The sequence below is a fragment of the Rhinatrema bivittatum genome, chromosome 17 (assembly GCF_901001135.1).
Source record: "Rhinatrema bivittatum chromosome 17, aRhiBiv1.1, whole genome shotgun sequence".
Lineage (NCBI taxonomy): Eukaryota > Metazoa > Chordata > Amphibia > Gymnophiona > Rhinatrematidae > Rhinatrema > Rhinatrema bivittatum.
Window position 1 is genome coordinate 22210538 of NC_042631.1, and position 20708 is coordinate 22231245.

General features: G+C 42.0%; 1 protein-coding gene across 3 annotated transcripts in view; it reads left to right on the top strand.

Annotated features, from left to right (window-relative positions):
* Nucleotides 1-20708, top strand: part of ST5 (suppression of tumorigenicity 5) — a 265906-nt gene that overhangs the window by 197571 nt on the left and 47627 nt on the right. For all 3 annotated transcript variants that reach the window (XR_003853184.1, XM_029582090.1, XM_029582089.1), the window contains 5 exons: nucleotides 3021-3065; nucleotides 5263-5453; nucleotides 5924-6033; nucleotides 8252-8321; nucleotides 15751-15828. Coding sequence is in view for 2 of the 3 variants with exons in the window: in XM_029582090.1 (XP_029437950.1) it covers nucleotides 3021-3065; nucleotides 5263-5453; nucleotides 5924-6033; nucleotides 8252-8321; nucleotides 15751-15828 (494 nt within the window). In the remaining variant the exon portion in view is untranslated. The remainder of the gene's footprint in view (nucleotides 1-3020; nucleotides 3066-5262; nucleotides 5454-5923; nucleotides 6034-8251; nucleotides 8322-15750; nucleotides 15829-20708) is intronic.

Sequence of the window (20708 nt, forward strand, 5' to 3'; positions counted from 1 at the left end):
CAGGCCTACAACTTGCTTAGTTCTGGCCAGATCCAGTCAGCAGAGACCTGAGCCAGGGATGTGACTGTGAGACCTGAACCCAGTGTAAAGGACTCTCCACTGGGCCCTCGGGATGAATTTGCTCTCGGTATAATGGGGCGATCAGTTAATGAAGCCATCTGCCCAATGAGCACCCACCATCGCACATTTTAAAAAAGAAAAGCAGATTATTTCAGACGTTGGAAGGTATGTATAAATACGACAGAGTGAAACATCATTAAATAAACATAGCCATGACAGACAAGAGAAGATTGTACACAGTGGATAGAGATTTTTGTTTTAGTCTAAAATGCATCACATCGCTGTGATGTGTTCTGAAATTGCAGCAAAGGAAAGTCCGGATGACGTGATGCTATATTAGGACATTCTGGCTTGAGGATCAACTCAGTCTTGGTTCCTTGGCAATGTGGTTCCTGAGGCTGTCTTTGAGGCCATTCCCCTGGACTAGTCTTTTATTTATTTATTTATTTAAAATACTTGTATTCTGCAGCTTCCAAATTCATGGTTTGTTCTTGGGTTAGTGCATGGGTCAGAGTATTCATGTGGCGATCTGAACCATCCCTGCTTCAAGTCCTGTGGCGACTAAACCTCGTAGCTTAGTACGCTCTGATCAAGGTAGATTTACAAATACCTGCTTTTTGTTGAATGGCTGACACCAGTCGCTAACATCCATAGTCACTAGAACTGTAGGGCTAAAGTGACAAGATGACTTCATGAATATTGGAACATTTTCATTCATTCCTAATTTTATTTTCGTTTCTAGCTTAAGAAATTCTATGTTTTGTAGTTTAATGAGCTGAATACTAACATCATGACTAAGGGATTGATTCGCTAAGCATTTCTTTGTACACACAAAATGGGAGAAAAGAGTTGAGCCCTAAGTGCTAAAAATGTAGGCGTGGTGCTTATGTGGAGATCGCTGTTCACCTCATCCCTCCTAACAGTTATTTGGGAGAAGATATTGAGGAGACATGAGATTTGCAGTCCTATATATTTTGTGGGGGTAAAGATAACTTTAGATCAAATAAAGTTTTTAAAGGAACATCTTGTGAAAACATAAGCGTATCTCTTTCAAATCTGCCTCAGTTTTGGTGCTAAGTTTTCAACCAGCTCACAATCTGCAAATGTTGGTCTTGTATTAATGGTGGCATTCCCATGCTACTGACCAGATTTAGGCTGAGGTTGCGGAATTCAGGATTTACTTATGAGATGTTTCAACTAGCTGGAAGGGCAAGAATCATTTTTCAAAATATCGATCCATCTGACGAAGTGGGAATGGTATTGAGGTGGAAAGATATATGCAATGCAAAAAAGTCAAAGACATGAACGCACAGAATCAAAATGTTTTATGTATGGATAGGAACCTTCATTTCTAATTTTTATTTTATTTTGCCTGGGAATTTCAATGTTAGAACAAAAAAGAAATCAGTGGAGAAATGACTTTTCCACTAATTTTTTTTCCTTGCGTTATATCAGTCATTTTTCCACTAACTTTTTTTTTTTTTAAACTGAAATGCCCAGTCAAAATCAAATAAAAACTGAAAAGAAGATTCCTATGTTTGAAACAGAGATGAGTCATGAAAGTTAAGAATAATATCTCAGCTCTTCTTCCAGTAAACCCCAGAAATCCTTCCATTGTGTCCATTTCTACATTTTAAAAAAGATTTTTTACAATTTTTATTGAAGACAAGTCATAATACGTACAAGTGTAGCACAGTTTGTTTGAATAGTAATAGAAGATTTTTCACTCTATGTAGACGCTTCATAGCTTGACCCAAATTGACAAGAGCAGCAGATTCAGTCATTGTCAACATTACCCTAAACCCTATCCCTCCTTTGTATTTCCAAGCCCCCTATCCCATTGATGATAGCTTCTTTAAGGTTATGGAATAATAAGATATAATTGCTAAGATGAACATATATTAACCGAAGTAAGACTCTTACTCATCATGTCAGAAACATTTTTGTTCCAGAGGACAGTCTCTTCCAGGCCAACTTGCATTAATAACATTAACCTTTATATATGGGTCGCAGATTTTGATGAAAAATCTTTAAAGTTTTTTTTATCCTCTGCCTGGCCGACTGCAATTTCATATTCATTAAATGGTGCATCTGAATACGCCGTAGGGTCACTTCAGAAGGTGAGGTTTCTACCCACTGTAATATACATTTTCTAGTAATTAAGCATGCCTCCTGAATGAATAATCTTACATATTTCCCTGTTGGACACTTATTATGAAACACATCTAATATACATGGTTCATAAGAACATAAGACTTGCCATACTGGGTCAGACCAAAGGTCCATCAAACCCAGCAACTTGTTTCCCACAGTGGCCAAGCCAGGTAACAAGTACCTGGCAGTTCAATTTTTTTAATGACCTTTTAATTTATCATTCTTCCTATTTCTGCCATAACTATCCCAGAAGACAGCTGTTTTGCTACTGGACCACAGACAATGGATTAGTGCACCTCTGTCTGTCTTGGTTTAATTACATTTTTTAATTCATTGACTACCTTTCCTCAAGAGCTCAAGGCGGATATATAAAATATAACAAGGTATGACTGGGTCGATTAAAAAAAAATATATATTAGGTGAGAATATGACAAAAATAATGATATAGGAATACAAAATTAAACAATATAACAAGTAGTTAAAACATCCAGAATCACAAAAAAAGAAGATAAAGAAACATGGTAAAATGCAAATAAAATGATCAGCTAAAACTCCAGAAAACCACACCAGGACATAACAGTGAGACTGCATAAGTAAAAGTTGCTAAAATGTAATAAAATTTCTAGGACAGTCTGTTTTAAAGAACATTCCAGAGCCGAGGGACTATGCAGCGTGTGAATCCATAACAAAAAAATGGAAATATTTTTTGTAAATGAGCTGATTTTAATGAGTAACTCAGTAGTTTCCTACTGATTTGCTGTGTTGGGCATGAGACAGATTCACATTTTCACCTCTTTTTTTTGCAGATGAGAACAGCGAGAGTGAGAGTGACTCAGATGACAGGTTTAAAGGTAAGGGATTGACCCAGGTCTGTCTTGTGGATATTTTTTTTTCCGGATGTCATATTGTGGGAGTGAAACGGAGGCTTGCTTTGCCTGTCAGACATTTTAACTTTAATTTACAGCTGCTCACCCTCCATGCCACCATCAGTTTTTGGAGCCAGAGTAAGCAAAAAAATAATCCATATTCCTTGTCTAGCGAACGTTTATTGTATGATAAAGTAACTGAATTCCTAGAATGTAGATTAAGAACTCGGACCCTTCATAAATCATCCTTGGTGTTAGTCATGGACGTTAGAACAATATACAGTAGTAGCCTGACTAATGCTACAAATACTCTGAAGCTTAACACGTGCAACATAAGACATGAAGGTATATGTTAAAGATATTTTTAGTGTTGCATATATTTTAAAATTATTCATAGTAAAAAAAAAAAAATAATTGGTTGAAGAAGCTGATGAAACTATAAACATGATACTTTTGGCCTGCGAGGGTCGGGAAACGATTGTATGCTGGATGAGATCTCCCAGCTGGCTGCAGAAAGTCACTGAAAAGCTGAGTCTGGCAGGAGGCTTCCTCAAGACATCCCACCACCAAAAAAAAAAAAAGGTCCAGGCTATAGTCTTAACAACAAGCAAAGTTGTGTAATTTGCATTCTCTCTCTTTATGAGGGCAATTCTATCTTTTGAAGGAAAATAGATTACCATTTTCCACTGGCCCCCCCCCCCCCAAAAAAAAATTCCCTTTGTTTAGTGCATTTCAGTGGAGGATCAAGGCCACCTCCCTTTCAGGTGTTAACTGTGCATGCAGCCAGGGAAGATGAGGGGGCAAGGTGGTTACCTTGAAAGGGTCCCCATGCTCAGAAAGACCTGGTGCAGGTATCCAGCAGCAGTATAGAAATCTGATCTCCTCCAGTGGTCAACAGCAATACCACATTAATGTTTAAACCCTCGCAGTACCTGAGAGGGAACGACAACTTTGACCTCTTATTTATTTTGCAATACTCAAATCGCACCAAACATGAATCTGGACCAGAGGGTGGACACTCTCTGGAGGTGAATTTTGCTAGGCAGACTCACGTATATGGGCCTTTTAACGGGGGGGCAACACATATTTTAAAAGCTTCACATTAGACATGTATGTGCGCGAGCTAAGGTAAAAAAAAGAAGGGGCGCAGAGTTAAGGCACGGCAGGGGGGCGTTCTGGGGGCCTCGTCTAAATCTGCATTTTAAATCCGGGCTGTTAACTGCAGCCACCTCTTGATGAGGTGTAAGCCTGCATAAGCCTCTGTTTAGGCCTAAAATGACCGGGTTGAGGGGTCTGGGTCAACTGGGGGGAGGGAGGGAGTGCAAGGCTGAAGGACCAGAGGGCTCTGGTTAACCTCGAGATGGACTGGGCAAAACCGGTGGACTAATCGCTGAAACTGGGAATGTCCTTCGCGCTGGCATGGTTTTGAAATCCGCTTCCCTGCGCGCGTTAAAGCCGACAAAAGTCCTAAGGAAGGTAAGAGCACGCATATATGCAGTAGGCGTGTTTTTAAATCATACACGCACGATATAAAATTCCGGTGTTCTGAGCACCCGCGCACTTGTTATATTTCAAGTTACCGTCTTTGTGTTTCTGATGCGTAACTTCTTAAGACTGGCACGGAGAGATGATGACTTATCTAATGCTCAGATCTTTTGTTAAAAAAAAATCAAAAGTTCCTGTCCTAATTTACATTTTTTTTTAATTATAGTATGATTGCTGTGTAGACTTTATAGGAGATAGAAACATTTAGAAAAAGGGGGGAGGGGTATCTTACTCTCTTTGACCTACTCTGTGGCCGAGTTAGCAGGGGAGATGGTTTAAGTAATCCGCATCCTTAACAGAAACGTCGTGCATAAAATTTATTCTGCAATGGAGTCCAAAAGCACGACTGGCTGATTCCTGCAATGACATTTGTTAAGCCCATCATGGGCAAATAAAGTGTGAGCTTCCTCTTGGGGAAAAAAAAAAAAGCGAGCAGCCGTCTGCTGTCTGCCGCTCATTTGTGTAGAGCCTATCAGCACGATAGCCATTTTTGGCATCGTATGAAGGTAGACCAGTATTAGAGAAATTATAAGTAGCAAGTTTTATATATAGCTCTTTAAAGAACGGCAGAAGTGCCCGGGGGTCAGAAAAGGCGCTGACGGTGATTTGCTTCCGCCCTCTCCCGCCCTGTCCGTAGCTCACACCCGGCGCCAGCGGCTGGTGCACATTCAGTCCGTGCTGAAGAAAGCTCCCAGCTACCGCACGCTGGAGCTGGAGCTGATCGAGTGGCAGGAGCGGGAGCTGTTTGAGTACTTCGTGGTGGTGTCGCTGAAGAAGAAGCCTTCTAAAAACACCTACGTCCCGGAAGTGACGTACCAGTTCCCGAAGGTAAGGCAGACGGCCGCCGCGCTGGAAACAAACCGAGGCCCTCGTTTTTCCTGTATCCACTCAGTAAGTGTGAGGAAAGGAACAGAACCAATAGATAAATTTAAAAACCTGGGAAAACAAACAATATTTAAAATTTTTTTTTTTCCCCCCCAGAAAACAGTAGTCAAATTGGCATTGCTGTTCTTAAACGCCTTTGCTTTTGACTTGGTGTAGTTAACTTCTCTGTTCATAGGTTCTGTTATTGTAGGGATGGTTATTCAGGTCTATAAGTGAGAAGTAAAAAAAAAAAAAAAAAAGGATAAATAAAGATTTGCTATGAGGCAAACCCTGATTTTTTTATTTTTTATTTTTAACCAATCCGGCTCTGCAGAAAGTTTGCCCTCAGGTAGATTGCAATAAACCAGTTGACCAGATGTAGAGATTGCAATAATTAACGGTTGTAAAATGAATCTGACTTGCCTCATTCGCAGCTGGAAAGACCGACCAAGCAGGTGCGCGAGGCAGAGGAGCGTCTGAAAGCTATCCCACAGTTCTGCTTTCCCGATGCCAAAGACTGGATGCCAGTATCCGATTACAGCAGGTAAACATTCATGCACTCCGACAAGCATTAAAGAAACACAACGCTCATCAGCTGACTAAATCCTTTATCATAATAAGTAAGAGCTAAGATCTAGATTGTGACTGGAACTTATACATCTGTATTTCATTGTTTTGTTTTTTTTAATGTAATCCTGTTATCCTTCTTGAAAAGCATGACGTTGGATCTTTTTCCCAGTCAGTCAAATCTGAGTAAAGAAAATTTATTTTTTTTGCAATGCCAGTTCCACATGTAGGTGTGACTGTTTGCTCAGAGAGTATATTCCTGACGATAAACAGGTTCTTTAATTTGTGGACAAAGCAGATGATAGAGTGGACGGTGAAAGCACTCAAAGGCAGGTGTGGCCAAGTCCTCTCTGTAGCAGCGCTGATTTATGTCGGTCAAGATCTAAAATGACTGCAGACATCCCCAGTTGCTGTGGTTGCAACTGGCCTGACCTTTATTTTTACAGGCAAAATATCTACAAGCTGCATCACGTGCACACTTCTGAGTGCACACAATTTTTAATGTTCCGTGCTGAGCGTAGGGGGTGGGGTTTTCCACTTTCAAGGCTCCATTTCACAGATCCCTCCTCCTAGGAACCTTTTCTTCTAGGGTGGGTTTAACTTGGAGCTTTGTAATCTTGGATCTCCATCTGCTAGATAAAGCGTTGATACATTTTACTCTGACTTCTGACATGCCACTTTAGAGTAAAGTGCTGGGATTATAAAACATGGGATTTCTCACCAGCTTACCCAAGATAAGGATCTTCTGACGCATTCCCTACTGAATTCTTCTCTTTCTTAGCAGATAGAACCCTGTTCCAGGGGTGCCATAAAGTAGGCTTTCATAATCTCCTTATAACAGCCATGTTGGGAGAATCCCCCTATAACAACTATTCTAAGTGTCCTCACTGACTGGAAACATCTCACAGGTGACTGCTTTACGAGGAGGCTGGCAGTCTCTCTCCAGACACTTCTCCCATGGATTCTCTTCTTTGCTCCACTCACTGCACTTGCTCACACTCCACTCACTGCAGTTGCTCACACACTTGGCCTCACAACTCCCAACTTCAGATTGAGCAATGGTTCCCAAAACCTGTTCTGGGGGGGGGGGGGGGGGAACTCATCTGGTTACAGGAAATCCACAATGAATATGCACGAGAGATTTACGTGCACTGCCTCTATTGTATATGCAAATTTATCTCTGGCGTATTCATTACAAGAATCTTGAAAAACTGACTGGCTGGGAGTCCACCAGGACAGGCTTGGAAGCCACTGCCGTAGAGCGGGAGGGGGGGGGGGGGCGCTTCAAACTCGCTTCTCGAGGGCTGCAACCTAGTTGTGTTTTCAGGATTTCCACAGTGCCGATGCACGAGATCTTTTTGCATGCACTGCCTCGATGGTATGCAGTGGATCTCGTGCATGCACATTATGGAAATCCTGAAAGCTTGACTGGGTTACAGCCTTCAGGAGCCAAGAGGGCTCCACACACTTGGGGTGCAAGCCTTACGACTCAAACCACAGGGGTTCACTTGTGGCACAGGAAAAGGCTTATGATGGAAGAAAATCAAATCTCCGTCCCTGCCTTTTCAAATTGTGCAAGGCGAGTTGCAAATACATTTCCATCCATTTTTTTCCCCCCTAACCTTTTGCTTCTTCAAACAAAAAATCTCTGAAGGAAGCCTCCTTCTTTTCTTCACTTCATTTGGATGAAATCAGCCAACCAGGACTGCAAAACCCGAAAGAGGTTTTTACTTTGAAAGGGAAAAATGTTGTCCTGTCTTTGCTTTTCTTGAAATTGTTTTCTCACTTCAGTACTTTGTTACAAGACAGTGCGTAACGTTGAAAGATCCATGTAAAACATGCATTCATCATTCAATTTCAGTTTTAACAGTGCAAGAGAGAATACATTTGGCATTTTAGGAAGCAACTGTTATAATCAAGGCTGACCCCTGGCAGAAATAAAATTCAAGACCGTACTCGCGAACACCTCATGCAAAATACCCGCGGGGACATATTCTGGTCGTTCCCTTACATTTTAGCTTGGCTTTGAGAGATTATTGCAGTGCTGTACTTTTTTTTTTTTTTTTTTTTTCTGGATCATCTGGACCTCGCTTTACCACTGATACTTCTGACTGCCTTTTTTTTTTTTTTCCTGGATCATCCTCTGGACCTCGCTTTACCACTGATACTTCTGACTGCCTTTTTCTTTTTTTCAGCGAAACCTTCTCATTCATGCTAACTGGGGAAGATGGCAGCAGACGGTTTGGCTACTGCAGGAGATTGCTGGTAGGTGCGCACCTTTTAGTTCTCGGGCGGTCTGCAAGGTGATGGCCAATACTGCCCATATCCAAATGTCAGATAAAATTTCAGTCAGAACGATGTTTTTGCAATACTGTAAATTCATGCTATGTTAATTTTCTTTTTTCCTTCAGTGTAGTGCAGTTTGCAGATGAAAGGATACGTAAGGGCCTTTATTGAGGTGCATGAGCAGTGTTTGCAGGTGCAGTCTATTTCAAGGTACTGAATATCAAGATGGTGGACATGTTCCTTGTGAACTACTCGTAGATCCATAGTCATCTACACATGGACACAGGAAGATGACAAATTGAGTGAAACCTTGGTGAAAAGGAAGAATGAGTGAAGCTGGCTAAAAAATAAATAAATGCAGAAGAGATCTTCAGTGTGTCAACAGCAGTTGGGGGAGGAGGGAGTTGGTGGCCCACAATAGGTGGCAAAGATTTAGAGTGGATAGGACAATTCTTTGATAGATTCACTCTGAGTTTTGGAGCAGCAGGCTCATGCTTGGTCTCTCTTTTTTTTTTTTTTTTCTATCATACCTATAAAGATAAATGAGATTGGGGTGTGGAACTTACCTGGCTAAATTCCAGCTGATATTCAGTTAGCTGGATAACTTTGCTGGCTAAGTCTGGTCAGGTCAGAGATCTGTCCTAAAGTTAGCTGGCTATATTCAGTATTGCAGCTGCACTATTGAATATACCTCCAAAGTTATTATCCAGCTAACTTTGCTTTCTGGGCTGTATCTGAATATGGACCTCTATGGGATAAATGTTCTTTGTTGTAATTGCCGAGATCTCGTTCTAGATTGGTGGAATATAAATCAAGATTATATAAATAGGCATATTGGTGGAAATTCCATGGGTACTTTATAGAAGTATCAGACCCTTGGGCATACATTATCCCTAGCAAAAGACTCGTAAAGTTGCCTTACTGAGATCTTACATAGAAATATAGAAATGATGGCAGAAGAAGACCAAATGGCCTATCCAGTCTGCCCAGCAAGCTTTCACATTTTTTTTTCTCTCTCATACTTATCTGTTACTCTTGGCCTTTAGTATCCTTTTGGTTCTATTTCCCTTCCACCCCCGCCATTAATGTAACCTTTGGTTCTGTTTCCCTTCCACCCCCGCCATTAATGTAGAGAGCAGTGCTGGAACTGCTTCTAAGTGAAGTATCTAGCTTAATTGGTTAGGGGTAGTAACTGCCACAATAAGCAAGCTACTCCCACACTTATTTGTTTACCCAGCCTGTGCAATTCAGTCCTTGTTGGTTGTTATCTGAATATAAATCCACTTTTCTTCATTCCCCCCTGCCGTTGAAGCAGAGAGCTACTCAAGATATGTACTGAAAGTGAAGTATCAGGCTTAATTGATTCAGGGTATTAACCGTTGTAACAAGCAAGCTACACCCATGCTTATTTGTTTACCCAGACACTGTAATTCAGTCCTTGTTGGTTGTTGTCTGAATATAAAATCATCTTTTCTTCATTTCCCCCCTGCCATTGAATGGTAACCTTTGGATTTTCTTAGTCTTGCACCAATGGGCCTCTGCTAGCTTGGCAGTCTCCACTCACTGAGAGGACTTTCACTCTAAATAAACTCCTGATTAGCTACGCCTGGGCCCACAAATTATTCTCTCCCTGCCACCAGTTTCTTCTAGTTGGATTAAGCATGTCTCCCTTGAACTATAATTCCCAGCTTCCTCTTCTTCTCTGCATTCTCTTTCTTAAAGTGGCACTTTTTCAATTCTATCTTCTCCTCCGTGGGTTTTCTTCTACAGCGCCCTCTGTCTCTCTGGTTGGCTACTTTCTCCATATCTCATAACTGTTTCCAGCTGTGCGAGGTGCCAGACTCATCACAGGGGGGTTAGCTTGTTAACCTTAGAATGTGTTAAAGAAACTGAAAGGAGGAAAGTGAGCATTTTGTGGAACAAAATATGGTAGATGTGCGTCAGCACGTAGATCTCTAGCTGGAATAATATTTTGTAATGTGGATCTTCTGAGTTGTCATTGTTCCTGGTTTTATATACAACCCAGCAGTGTAATGTTTTTACTGGCACACTGAAAGACGGCTCTTCCTTGGTGGCTGTCCAAGACCCTTGGCATGCTTTCGGCATTCCTACAGATTTGACACAATGATTTTAACCAAAATCTCACATACTTGATTTAATCGCCCAGTGCCTTAGAAAAGGGTTTTATACCTAATATGGATGCAGACGGGTTCAGCTTTTTAATAGAGATGTGATGTGCAGTGAGCAGGTTTGGATCGAGAAATAGATCCATCTGTGTTTGCTTAAGTGTGGTGCGCTTATGACAGCAGCGGACACACCTGCTGAGTTTCCTGGCATAAGAAGCAGTGATCATCATATATTAGGACTCCCACCTACTGTCAGCTGAGCTTTTGGATGTCAAATCAGAAAAAAAACATATAGGGCTAAAGTCCCAACTTGGTATTTTTGCACAAGATTTTGTGTGCCACGTTTTTTTTTTTTTTTCTTTTCCCTGTGGAATATTTTCCAGTCCAGAAGTTAACAGAATTCAGATCCTTGCACAAAAAGAAGCATCGTGTCAAAGCTGTGGAAGCAAACAAACTTATAGAGCTTTTTGCCTTTTGTTTTAATATTGCCTGATTTTTTTTAAGCCTGGCCCACAGAGTTTCAGGACGCAGCAGATAGTAAATGTCACTGCAGCGTGAGAGGCCTGGCTTCAGAAGGCCCATTTTGTATCCGTGGCAGTGCGCCTTTGAGAATGAGGCCTTCGTAGCACAAACTTTGTTTTAAAGAGAGACTACAGCAGGGGGCTTCCTAACGCTGGCCCTCGAGGGACGCAGATTTTTAGAGTAAGTAAAATTTGTAAATTAGCTGAGTTCTTGGACTGGGGCATGCAGTGTTATATCTAATGAGTAATGATGCACGAACTTCGAACCTTTTCCTTTGGAAAGCAAACAGTAAAACTCGGGGGGGGGGGGTGTCACGAAATGAAAATCTAGGAGGCATGACTCAAAACCAACAACAGGAAATTCTTCATGGAGAAGGATAGTGGGTGTCTGGAATGTCCTTCTGGAGGAGGTGGTGAAGACAAAAACAGTCAAAGAATTCAAAGGGACAAGGGATAAACACTGTGAATCCCTAAAGGCTTGAGGACCAGAAATTAAGAAAAGGGTGCATGGAGGTAACCCGCATGGTGTGCCAGTTACTGCCCTTAACAGAGGGCATGGGGATCACTACCCTTATGCAATAAGCTTTGACGCTTTTGTCGCAACTGCAACATCACTCTCTCTGCTTTGATGGCGCGGGGGAGAAAAGGGGAATTGGATTCGGACAACCAACATGGGCCTAGAATTTTACGGTATGGGGTTACTGATAGGCAGGCATAAAGGGGGAAAAAGCCCAGGACTGCTTCTTACGGCCAAGTCCCAAAGTGAAGCCCGTTCAAGGAGCAGCATTGTCTGAATTATCAGGAAGATTCCTCACCCAGTGAAAGTGTTGCTAGCAGTAACTTTTTATGGGTTTGACAGCTGCTTGGTTTTGATTTGTAAATATTACTACCCTCGTGGTTAGGCTTGGGGATAACCGCACGGAGCGGCAGTTACTAACTTTAAGAGAAACATTGGGGGGGGGGGGGGGGGGGGGGGTCCTGCAAGGCTTGGCAGATACTACTATAAGAAGCTTGCTGGGGTGATGGGATGCACCATTTGGTCCTTTTCTGCTGTCATTACTTATGTTGTTTTGCTATGCTTTATGAATATCCTTTGTGGATGTCCTGAAAATACAGGCTTGTCTTTGAGGCTCGAAGTCTTATCGGAGCTTTCCGGTTCATTAGTAAAAGAGTGTGGATATTTTAGGGCCGATCTGATGCAGCAGAGTGGAATGGTTTAGTGATTACTGCAAACTACAAAGCTCATTTCCACATACTACCAGCAAAGCAAGTAGGAAAATAAAGCATTAATCTTCAGATCTGGCACACAAAATAATGGCAAGGCATCGTTTTGCAGTATTTCTTCCAGGAAGGTGGTTAAGTGCTCCAAAATTACAAAGCGGTGATCCAAAATTACAGAGTGGTGGCCCACCACAGTATCCTAATCATTAGGGAACCACTTGTTATCTGCTTGAGTAAACAGCTTTGCACAAACGAGAGCCTTACCGTTCGCTGTCCCCATAAATACGGCGCTGTTTTGCTTGGCATTTGATTAGGTGATTATATAAAAAAAAAAAAAAGAATGTTGACAGTGTTGTGTTCCGCCATCAAAGATATTGACATTGGTTAGGGGGTTGCGGGGGAGGGAGGGGAAGGGTGCCTTAGAAAGAATTTAGCAGGCACTGTGCTATTTTTCATGTGCATTGCAAAATTATTTCTGCTGACGTAACTCTTTTTAAGTAGGGGCCAAGTTTTCTTTTTGGTGATTAGGGTCCTATGCCTTAATATAGAAAACAATGGCGTTCTGTTAATCTGCAACAGTCAGCATGTCAAGGCCGAGCTTCTTATAGTAATATCTGCCATGCCTTGCAGGTTACCCCCGTGTTTCTCTCAAGGTTAGCAACTGCCGCTCCGTGAGGGTAGTAATATTTATAATCAAAACCAAGCGACTGTCAAACCCATAAAAAATATATACCTAAGACAACCCGAGCCGTCCCCAGTTCATATCCCGCACTGACCAGACGAGACACAGAAACAGTACCAGCTGGTGCCACAGAGCGCTCATCATGAAAACTGTGAGCATTTCTGAATGTGATAGCATTCATGTCTTCTGTTTGAACTTAGGACACTTCAGTTGTATTATTCCTCTTTAACACTGCATACACTTAAATTAGATCTGAATAATCCCCATCACCACCACCTCATTCTGACTGTACAGAGCACCTCTGATGGATGCAGATGGTGATGATATTAGGGAAATATTAATCCTTATCTGTTAGTACTGTAGTCTGAAATGTTGCTTTCGGCAAGCAGCGAAGGAAAGGACTGGATGAGAAAACCCTGGCACTCAGGAAGATTACTGGGAATCAGGAAGTTGTTTCCATCTGTGAGAGTGTGTTATCGCTATTCTGAGTGTGCGTGTGTTTCATGAACTCCCAGTGTATGTATGTTACATGAGCTCTGATTTTGTATGTCAGTTGTTCTGGATGTGTGTGTGTGTGTGTGTATACAAAGGCAATATATTTCCATTTTATTCTCCATTCCTCACACCCACCTCACTCTGGAGCAACTCATGTCCCCACCCAACCAGAGCAATACATATCTATTGGGTTGGATGGGGACATGAGTTGCTTCAGGGTGAGGTGGGTGTGAGGAATGGAGAATAAAATGGAAAATCTCATATTGCCTCTGTATCAGGCCATAGTGTGACTGCACCTTGAGTACTGTGTGCAGTTCTGGCCGCCCCATCTCAAGAAACACACAGCAGAACTAGAAAAGCGGCAGAGGAGGGTGATGAGAATGATTAAAGGGGATGGTACATCTCTCCTATGATGAGAGTTTACGCAGGCGAGGGCTCTTCAGCTTGGAAAAGAGACGCCTGAGAGGGCACATGATTGAAGTTTATAAAATCACGAGTGGGGTGGAACGGGTAAATAAAGGACGGTTATTTACCCTTTCAAAAACTGCTAAAACAATGGGACAAGCCATGAAACTGACCACAAGCAGATTCAAAACAGCTCATAAAAAATACCTTTTCACGCGGCGCACTATCAAGCTGTAGAATCTGTTGCCAGAGGACGTGATCAAGGTGACTAGCACAGCGTGGCTTAAAAGAGGTTTGGAGGGAAACGTCCCCATAGCATGATATTAGCCAGGTAGACTAGAGAAAGCCACTGCTGTCCCTGGGAGTGAGTAACAGGAATTAGATCTATTTTATGGGATCTGCCAGGTACTTGTGACCTGGATTGGCCACTGTCGGAGACAGGATGCTGGGCTGGATAGACCTTGGTCTGACCCAGCATGGCAAGTGTTATGTTCTGGTGGGGGTGGGGGTTTCCCCTCCTCTGCCCGCGTCCTGCTGAAGGGAGATGCGCTGTCAAAGCCGGCTCCTGCTTCTTCTCACACTAAGGACTAGCAGTTTTCAGTCCGGCTAATTTTCCTGGGTAAATGCTTTTGAAAATTGCCCTTTTAAGAATTTTTCCTACAGAAAAGATGGGGGGGGGGGGGGAAACTGTAGGGAGCTTGGCTTATTCCTGTGGTGAATATGGTCTTGAGAAGATCACAGGAATTCTCAGCTGGTTCGTGAAAGCCATGCCTTTGTCAAAGCGTTGTAAATAGGAAAAGATTGTCCCATACGAACGATGTTACAAGCAGGGGATTCGTTCCAGCACCAGAGACCAGAATGTAGTAATATATAGAGTACGGTAAAAACCACAGACACATTTTAAAGCATTACTTTTTTTTTTTTGTCTGACGAGGAATGTGCCAAGGCATGCTTATAGGATATTGCATTGACGCTCTTTTGAGGAGAGGAAGTCCTGGTACACTTCCTATTGCCGTTAACCTTGCCGGGCCTCATGGCCATCGGCACACCAGTGTGTGCCTGCTGGGAGACGTTTGGGCACCAACTCAGAAACTCGCCATCTAGGACCTCCTGTATCCTACTCTGTGGCTAAAAGAATTGTACTCTGCGCACGGAGTCAGTCACATGGTTAAAGATGGCGCATTATAGCAATTTGCTCGTTCAGGTTGTGCAGGCATGGTCTTATTCGCAAATGACTTTTTCCCTCCTGGGAAAACGTTATTTGTATAAAGTCAATTGCATGGTATGTAGTTACGATATAAGACCAGAAGCTCGTCCACTCCAGTCATCTTGTAAAGTGCCACCTACTTCTGTGGTAATTTACTGTACAGCTGTGGTTCATTTTATCCTGAACAGGGGATAATTCCTCTGGTTGTAGCATGAAGGCTTTATGGGGGGACTTCCAGTTATTTTAGGGAGACTTTTCCCCCCTCCCAATCCTCTTCTTCCCCTCCCCCACCGAATCCTCTATCATCTCTTGTAATTTTCTCTCTCTCTCTCCCCTCCCCCCTTCCTCTTGCCCCACACTTTCATCCTCTGCCCCATATCTTCCTCCTCTGCGGTTTGAACATCTGGTGAATGTGACTCGCCCTCCCAGTGGCACCAATCCTTCCTGACCCTAAATATGGCGATCAGCTGAAATCCATGGAGCAATACTTTGTAATTATTTGGATGTGTCTGCACGTCGCTATAAGCAGTATTTGTCAGCCGCTTGGATGGATCACGGTGCCTACACTTAAAACATGTGTTCCTGATACTTCTTTAACCTTTTGCTTTATGAAGTCATGCTTTTCCATAGTGACCTTCTGTCGATGGTGCAGGAGTAAACGTACGATTAGCCAATTATTAAAGTTTACTGTAAAAGCACACTTACATATCCGCACAAAGTAAAATATGTAATTTCATTCTGTCTTTATCAGCCAAGCGGAAAAGGTCCCCGACTCCCTGAAGTGTATTGTGTCATCAGTCGGCTGGGGTGCTTTGATTTATTCTCCAAGGTAATGCATCTCTTTCCATTATCAAACTGCATTGCTTTCCTCAGTTTTTTTGACACTCATTTAGAAAATTCCCTACTAATGAATAGCACATGGAAATAGTTGTACCTTTTGGTGGACCATATATATTAGTACTTAATCAAACTGTCTACCGTACGACACGTTGCCTGTATCTTCAGGTTTATAAAATATTACATTACTTGCATGTCTGAAGCAATATTTGATTTGAAAACCAGCTGAGCATCTGTAGGACTTGGCTACATAGTAAATTTTCCCATTTATTGCAAAAGTATTTTTCTCCTGAGCTGCAAGTCTTGGCATTTTCATTATAAATGAAGACGTTTTATTTGAGACTGCCTGTGTGTGTGTTGTTTAAAACAGCAGCAGATTGTGAGGAACTGCAGAAGGACCTTCTGAGACTAAGAGACTGGGCATCTAACTGGCAGATGCAATTTAATATGGACAAGTGCAAAGTAATGCACGTAGGGAAAAAATAATCCCGACTACAGGTACACAGTGCTGGGTTTCATGTTAGGAGTCACCATCTAGGAAGAGGAACTGGAGTCCTTGTGGGCAATACCTTGAAATATTTGACTCAGTGCGCAGCGGCGGTCAAAAAGGCAAATAGAATGTTAGGGATTATTTGGAAAGGGACAGAGAACAAAAGAGAAAATCATAATGCCTCCAGTATTGTGTGCAGTTCTTGCCCCATTTATTTAAAAAAAACCCCCAAAAAACCCCAAATGGAACTAGAAAAGGCTCCAGGGAATGGACAGAGAAGAGAGACACAACCGATAAAGGGTATGGAAAAGCTGCCTTATGGAGAGAGGCTAAACAGATGAGGGCTCTTCAGGCTGGAAGGGGATTTGATTGAAAATTATAAAATCATAAGTGGGGTTAGAATGGGTAAATTGAGGACAGTTATTTACCCTTTCAAACAGCACTAGGACTAGGGGACGCTCCATGAATCTAGCAACCGGCAGATTTAAAACAAATCATAAATGTTTTTTTCCCTCTGTGCACAATAAAACTATGGAATCCGTTGCCGGAGGACGTGGTCAAGGCAACTAACAATAGTGGGGGTGCAAAAGAGGTCTGGACAAGTTCCTGAAGGAAAAGTCCATCAACGGTGATTAGCCGGGTAGACTTGGGAAGGCCTGTGCTTATCCCCTGGAGTGAGAGACAAGAAATAGAACAACTGATGGGGATCTGATGGGTACTTGTGACCTGGATGGATCACTGGGCTCGATGGACCCATGGCACTGCAGGTGTTTTGTGTTTTTTTTTCTTTGTCCATTTTGAAAGGGAAAGGATTCCCTCCCCCCGCCCTCATCCCCCCACGTTTCAAAAAGTACCTGTGGAGTTGGCACTTAGGCATCCAGTCTGAAACTGCCCGCAAAACAGGAGATGATCGTCTTAACCTGTCTGAAAGACCTATGTGTGTACATTACATCAGCATTTATGGAAAATGATATAAAAATGACTTAAAAAAAAACAAAACTTTGTACTGGAATCTCATCTGGAAAGCAGCAGTGTTGTTCCTTATAAATTAATCCGTTTGCCTCAGGGACATCTTTCTTAAATCAATAATCGTAGACTTGACAGAAATGAGTTATATGTTGGAATGTAGATGTTACTGTAGAGTTTTCTCCCTTGCCTTCTCACTTCTGAAATCAGTGTACAGAAGGAATATATTCATTGTGCCTTATCTTAAGAAGAATTGATATAACACAGAACGTTCTTAAGGGTTTGATTTCACAGTTAAAATATTGCCTATTCCCTTGGGTACTCTTAGCACCGACTAATTATTCCAAATAAAATAACTTCGGCTTTAGTTTCATTTGATTGACTTGCTGAGTTATTTTACTTTTTACTTTATGCAGTTGGGTTGCCCAAGCCTTGGGCAAACCCTGCTGTCTTTGCACGATTCCTCTCTTCTTACTCTTTTTAAGGATTGTCAGTGTGACTTAAGAACATAAGAAACATAAGAAAATGCCACACTGGGTCAGACCAAGGGTCCATCAAGCCCAGCATCCTGTTTCCAACAGTGGCCAATCCAGGCCATAAGAACCTGGCAAGTACCCAAAAACTAAGTCTATTCCATGTAACCATTGCTAATGGCAGTGGCTATTCTCTAAGTGAACTTAATAGCAGGTAATGGACTTCTCCTCCAAGAACTTATCCAATCCTTTTTTAAACACAGCTATACTAACTGCACTAACCACATCCTCTGGCAACAAATTCCAGAGCTTTATTGTGCGTTGAGTAAAAAAGAACTTTCTCCGATTAGTTTTAAATGTGCCCCATGCTAACTTCATGGAGTGTCCCCTAGTCTTTCTACTATCCGAAAGAGTAAATAACCGATTCACATCTACCCGTTCTAGATCTCTCATGATTTTAAACACCTCTATCATATCCCCCCTCAGTCATCTCTTCTCCAAGCTAAAAAGTCCTAACCTCTTTAGTCTTTCCTCATAGGGGAGTTGTTCCATTCCCCTTATCATTTTGGTAGCCCTTCTCTGTACCTTCTCCATCGCAATTATATCTTTTTTGAGATGCGGCGACCAGAATTGTACACAGTATTCAAGGTGCGGTCTCACCATGAAGCGATAAAGAGGCATTATGACATTTTCCGTTTTATTCATCATTCCTTTTCCAATAATTCCCAACATTCTGTTTGCTTTTTTGACTGCCGCAGCACACTGAACCGACGATTTCAATGTGTTATCCACTATGACACCTAGATCTCTTTCTTGGGTTGTAGCACCTAATATGGAACCCAACATTGTGTAATTATAGCATGGGTTATTTTTCCCTATATGCATCACCTTGCACTTATCCACATTAAATTTCATCTGCCATTTGGATGCCCAATTTTCCAGTCTCACAAGGTCTTCCTGCAATTTATCACAATCTGCTTGTGATTTAACTACTCTGAACAATTTTGTGTCATCTGCAAATTTGATTATCTCACTCGTCGTATTTCTTTCCAGATCATTTATAAATATATTGAACAGTAAGGGTCCCAATACAGATCCCTGAGGCACTCCACTGTCCACTCCCTTCCACTGAGAAAATTGCCCATTTAATCCTACTCTCTGTTTCCTGTCTTTTAGCCAGTTTGTAATCCACGAAAGGACATCGCCACCTATCCCATGACTTTTTACTTTTCCTAGAAGCCTCTCATGAGGAACTTTGTCAAACGCCTTCTGAAAATCCAAGTATACTATATCTACCGGTTCACCTTTATCCACATGTTTATTAACTCCTTCAAAAAAGTGAAGCAGATTTGTGAGGCAAGACTTGCCCTGGGTAAAGCCATGCTGACTTTGTTCCATTAAACCATGTTTTTCTATATGTTCTGTGATTTTGATGTTTAGAACACTTTCCACTATTTTTCCTGGCACTGAAGTCAGACTAACCGGTCTGTAGTTTCCCGGATCGCCCCTGGAGCCCTTTTTAAATATTGGGGTTACATTTGCTAACCTCCAGTCTTCAGGTACAATGGATGATTTTAATGATAAGTTACAAATTTTTACTAATAGGTCTGAAATTTCATTTTTTAGTTCCTTCAGAACTCTGGGGTGTATACCATCCGGTCCAGGTGATTTACTACTCTTCAGTTTGTCAATCAGGCCTACCACATCTTCTAGGTTCACCGTGATTTGATTCAGTCCATCTGAATCATTACCCATGAAAACCTTCTCCATTACGGGTACCTCCCCAACATCCTCTTCAGTAAACACCAAAGCAAAGAAATCATTTAATCTTTCCGCGATGGCCTTATCTTCTCTAAGTGCCCCTTTAACCCCTCGATCATCTAACGGTCCAACTGACTCCCTCACAGGCATTCGGTTCTAAGACCTGTCCTCTTCATGCAATAACAGAACTTAAAGGGAATGGGGGTGGGGTTATTACTAAAAATGATGAGCCAGTAGGAACAGCTTAGACTGCCACAGATGAGTCAGTCTATTGGCCTTAAGTCTTTTCATATCTTCACGTTTAGTTTAGATGTCTTAGCATTGCAAAGTACGGGACAATTCCCAGCTTTTGTCATGGTTCGTGTACCCAATTTTTTTTGCTAGTTAGCATGGTTTGGATCTCTGTTTGTACCATGTATACTGTGTTCATTAAGATAATGTTTCAGAAAGAAAGAAAAGTGACTGGCTTGGATAAACATCCAGCAGTGTGTAGACTAGTGCTCTCTCCCTCGGTCGTGGTTAGAGGATCTTTCTTCCAGGTCAAACCACTAACTGCTTAAGTGCATGCTTTACTTCTTTTTCTTGAAGTTTTATCGTGTTCCTCTTCCATTGAATGTGGGAAAGATCAGCTGTGGTCTTATTTATGTTGGCTTATGTGGCCTAGAGAAGTAAAAAAAAAAAAAAAAAAGAGAATAACCTTCTCAGTCCTTAAGGCCTTCCATCTGTTCTTCACGTAGCTTCATTTCAGCCATGTCACCTCCAAGGCAAAGCTATGTAGGCAAAAATATCCTGCGTAACATCTATTACTTAAAAAAAAAAAAAGCAAACAAATGGATCCCCCAAACGTTCTTTTCTAGTCCAAGCTTTGAGCCACCTGCCTGGACGTCAAATACAAATGTCAGAATTGGCACCTGCACGTTTCCGAATGTTGCATGCCACCCTGTTAGAAGTCACCCTTTCTGGCAAGGCGCCATTCTTGGTAGAAGTTGGAATGATTTCTTAAGGCGTCGTCACATGCGGCGGCTTTTTTTCTCTCTCTCTCATTTAGTAGCGCGCAGAGTCTGCTGATCCTTCCGCCTGCCTTATTAGGTTCTTCTTCAGTGCTTACAGCTGCTTAGGGCCGAAGCTTATTTTTAATATGATGGGGTTTGTGGCAGGAGGTTTGCAGTAGGACTTGTCTCC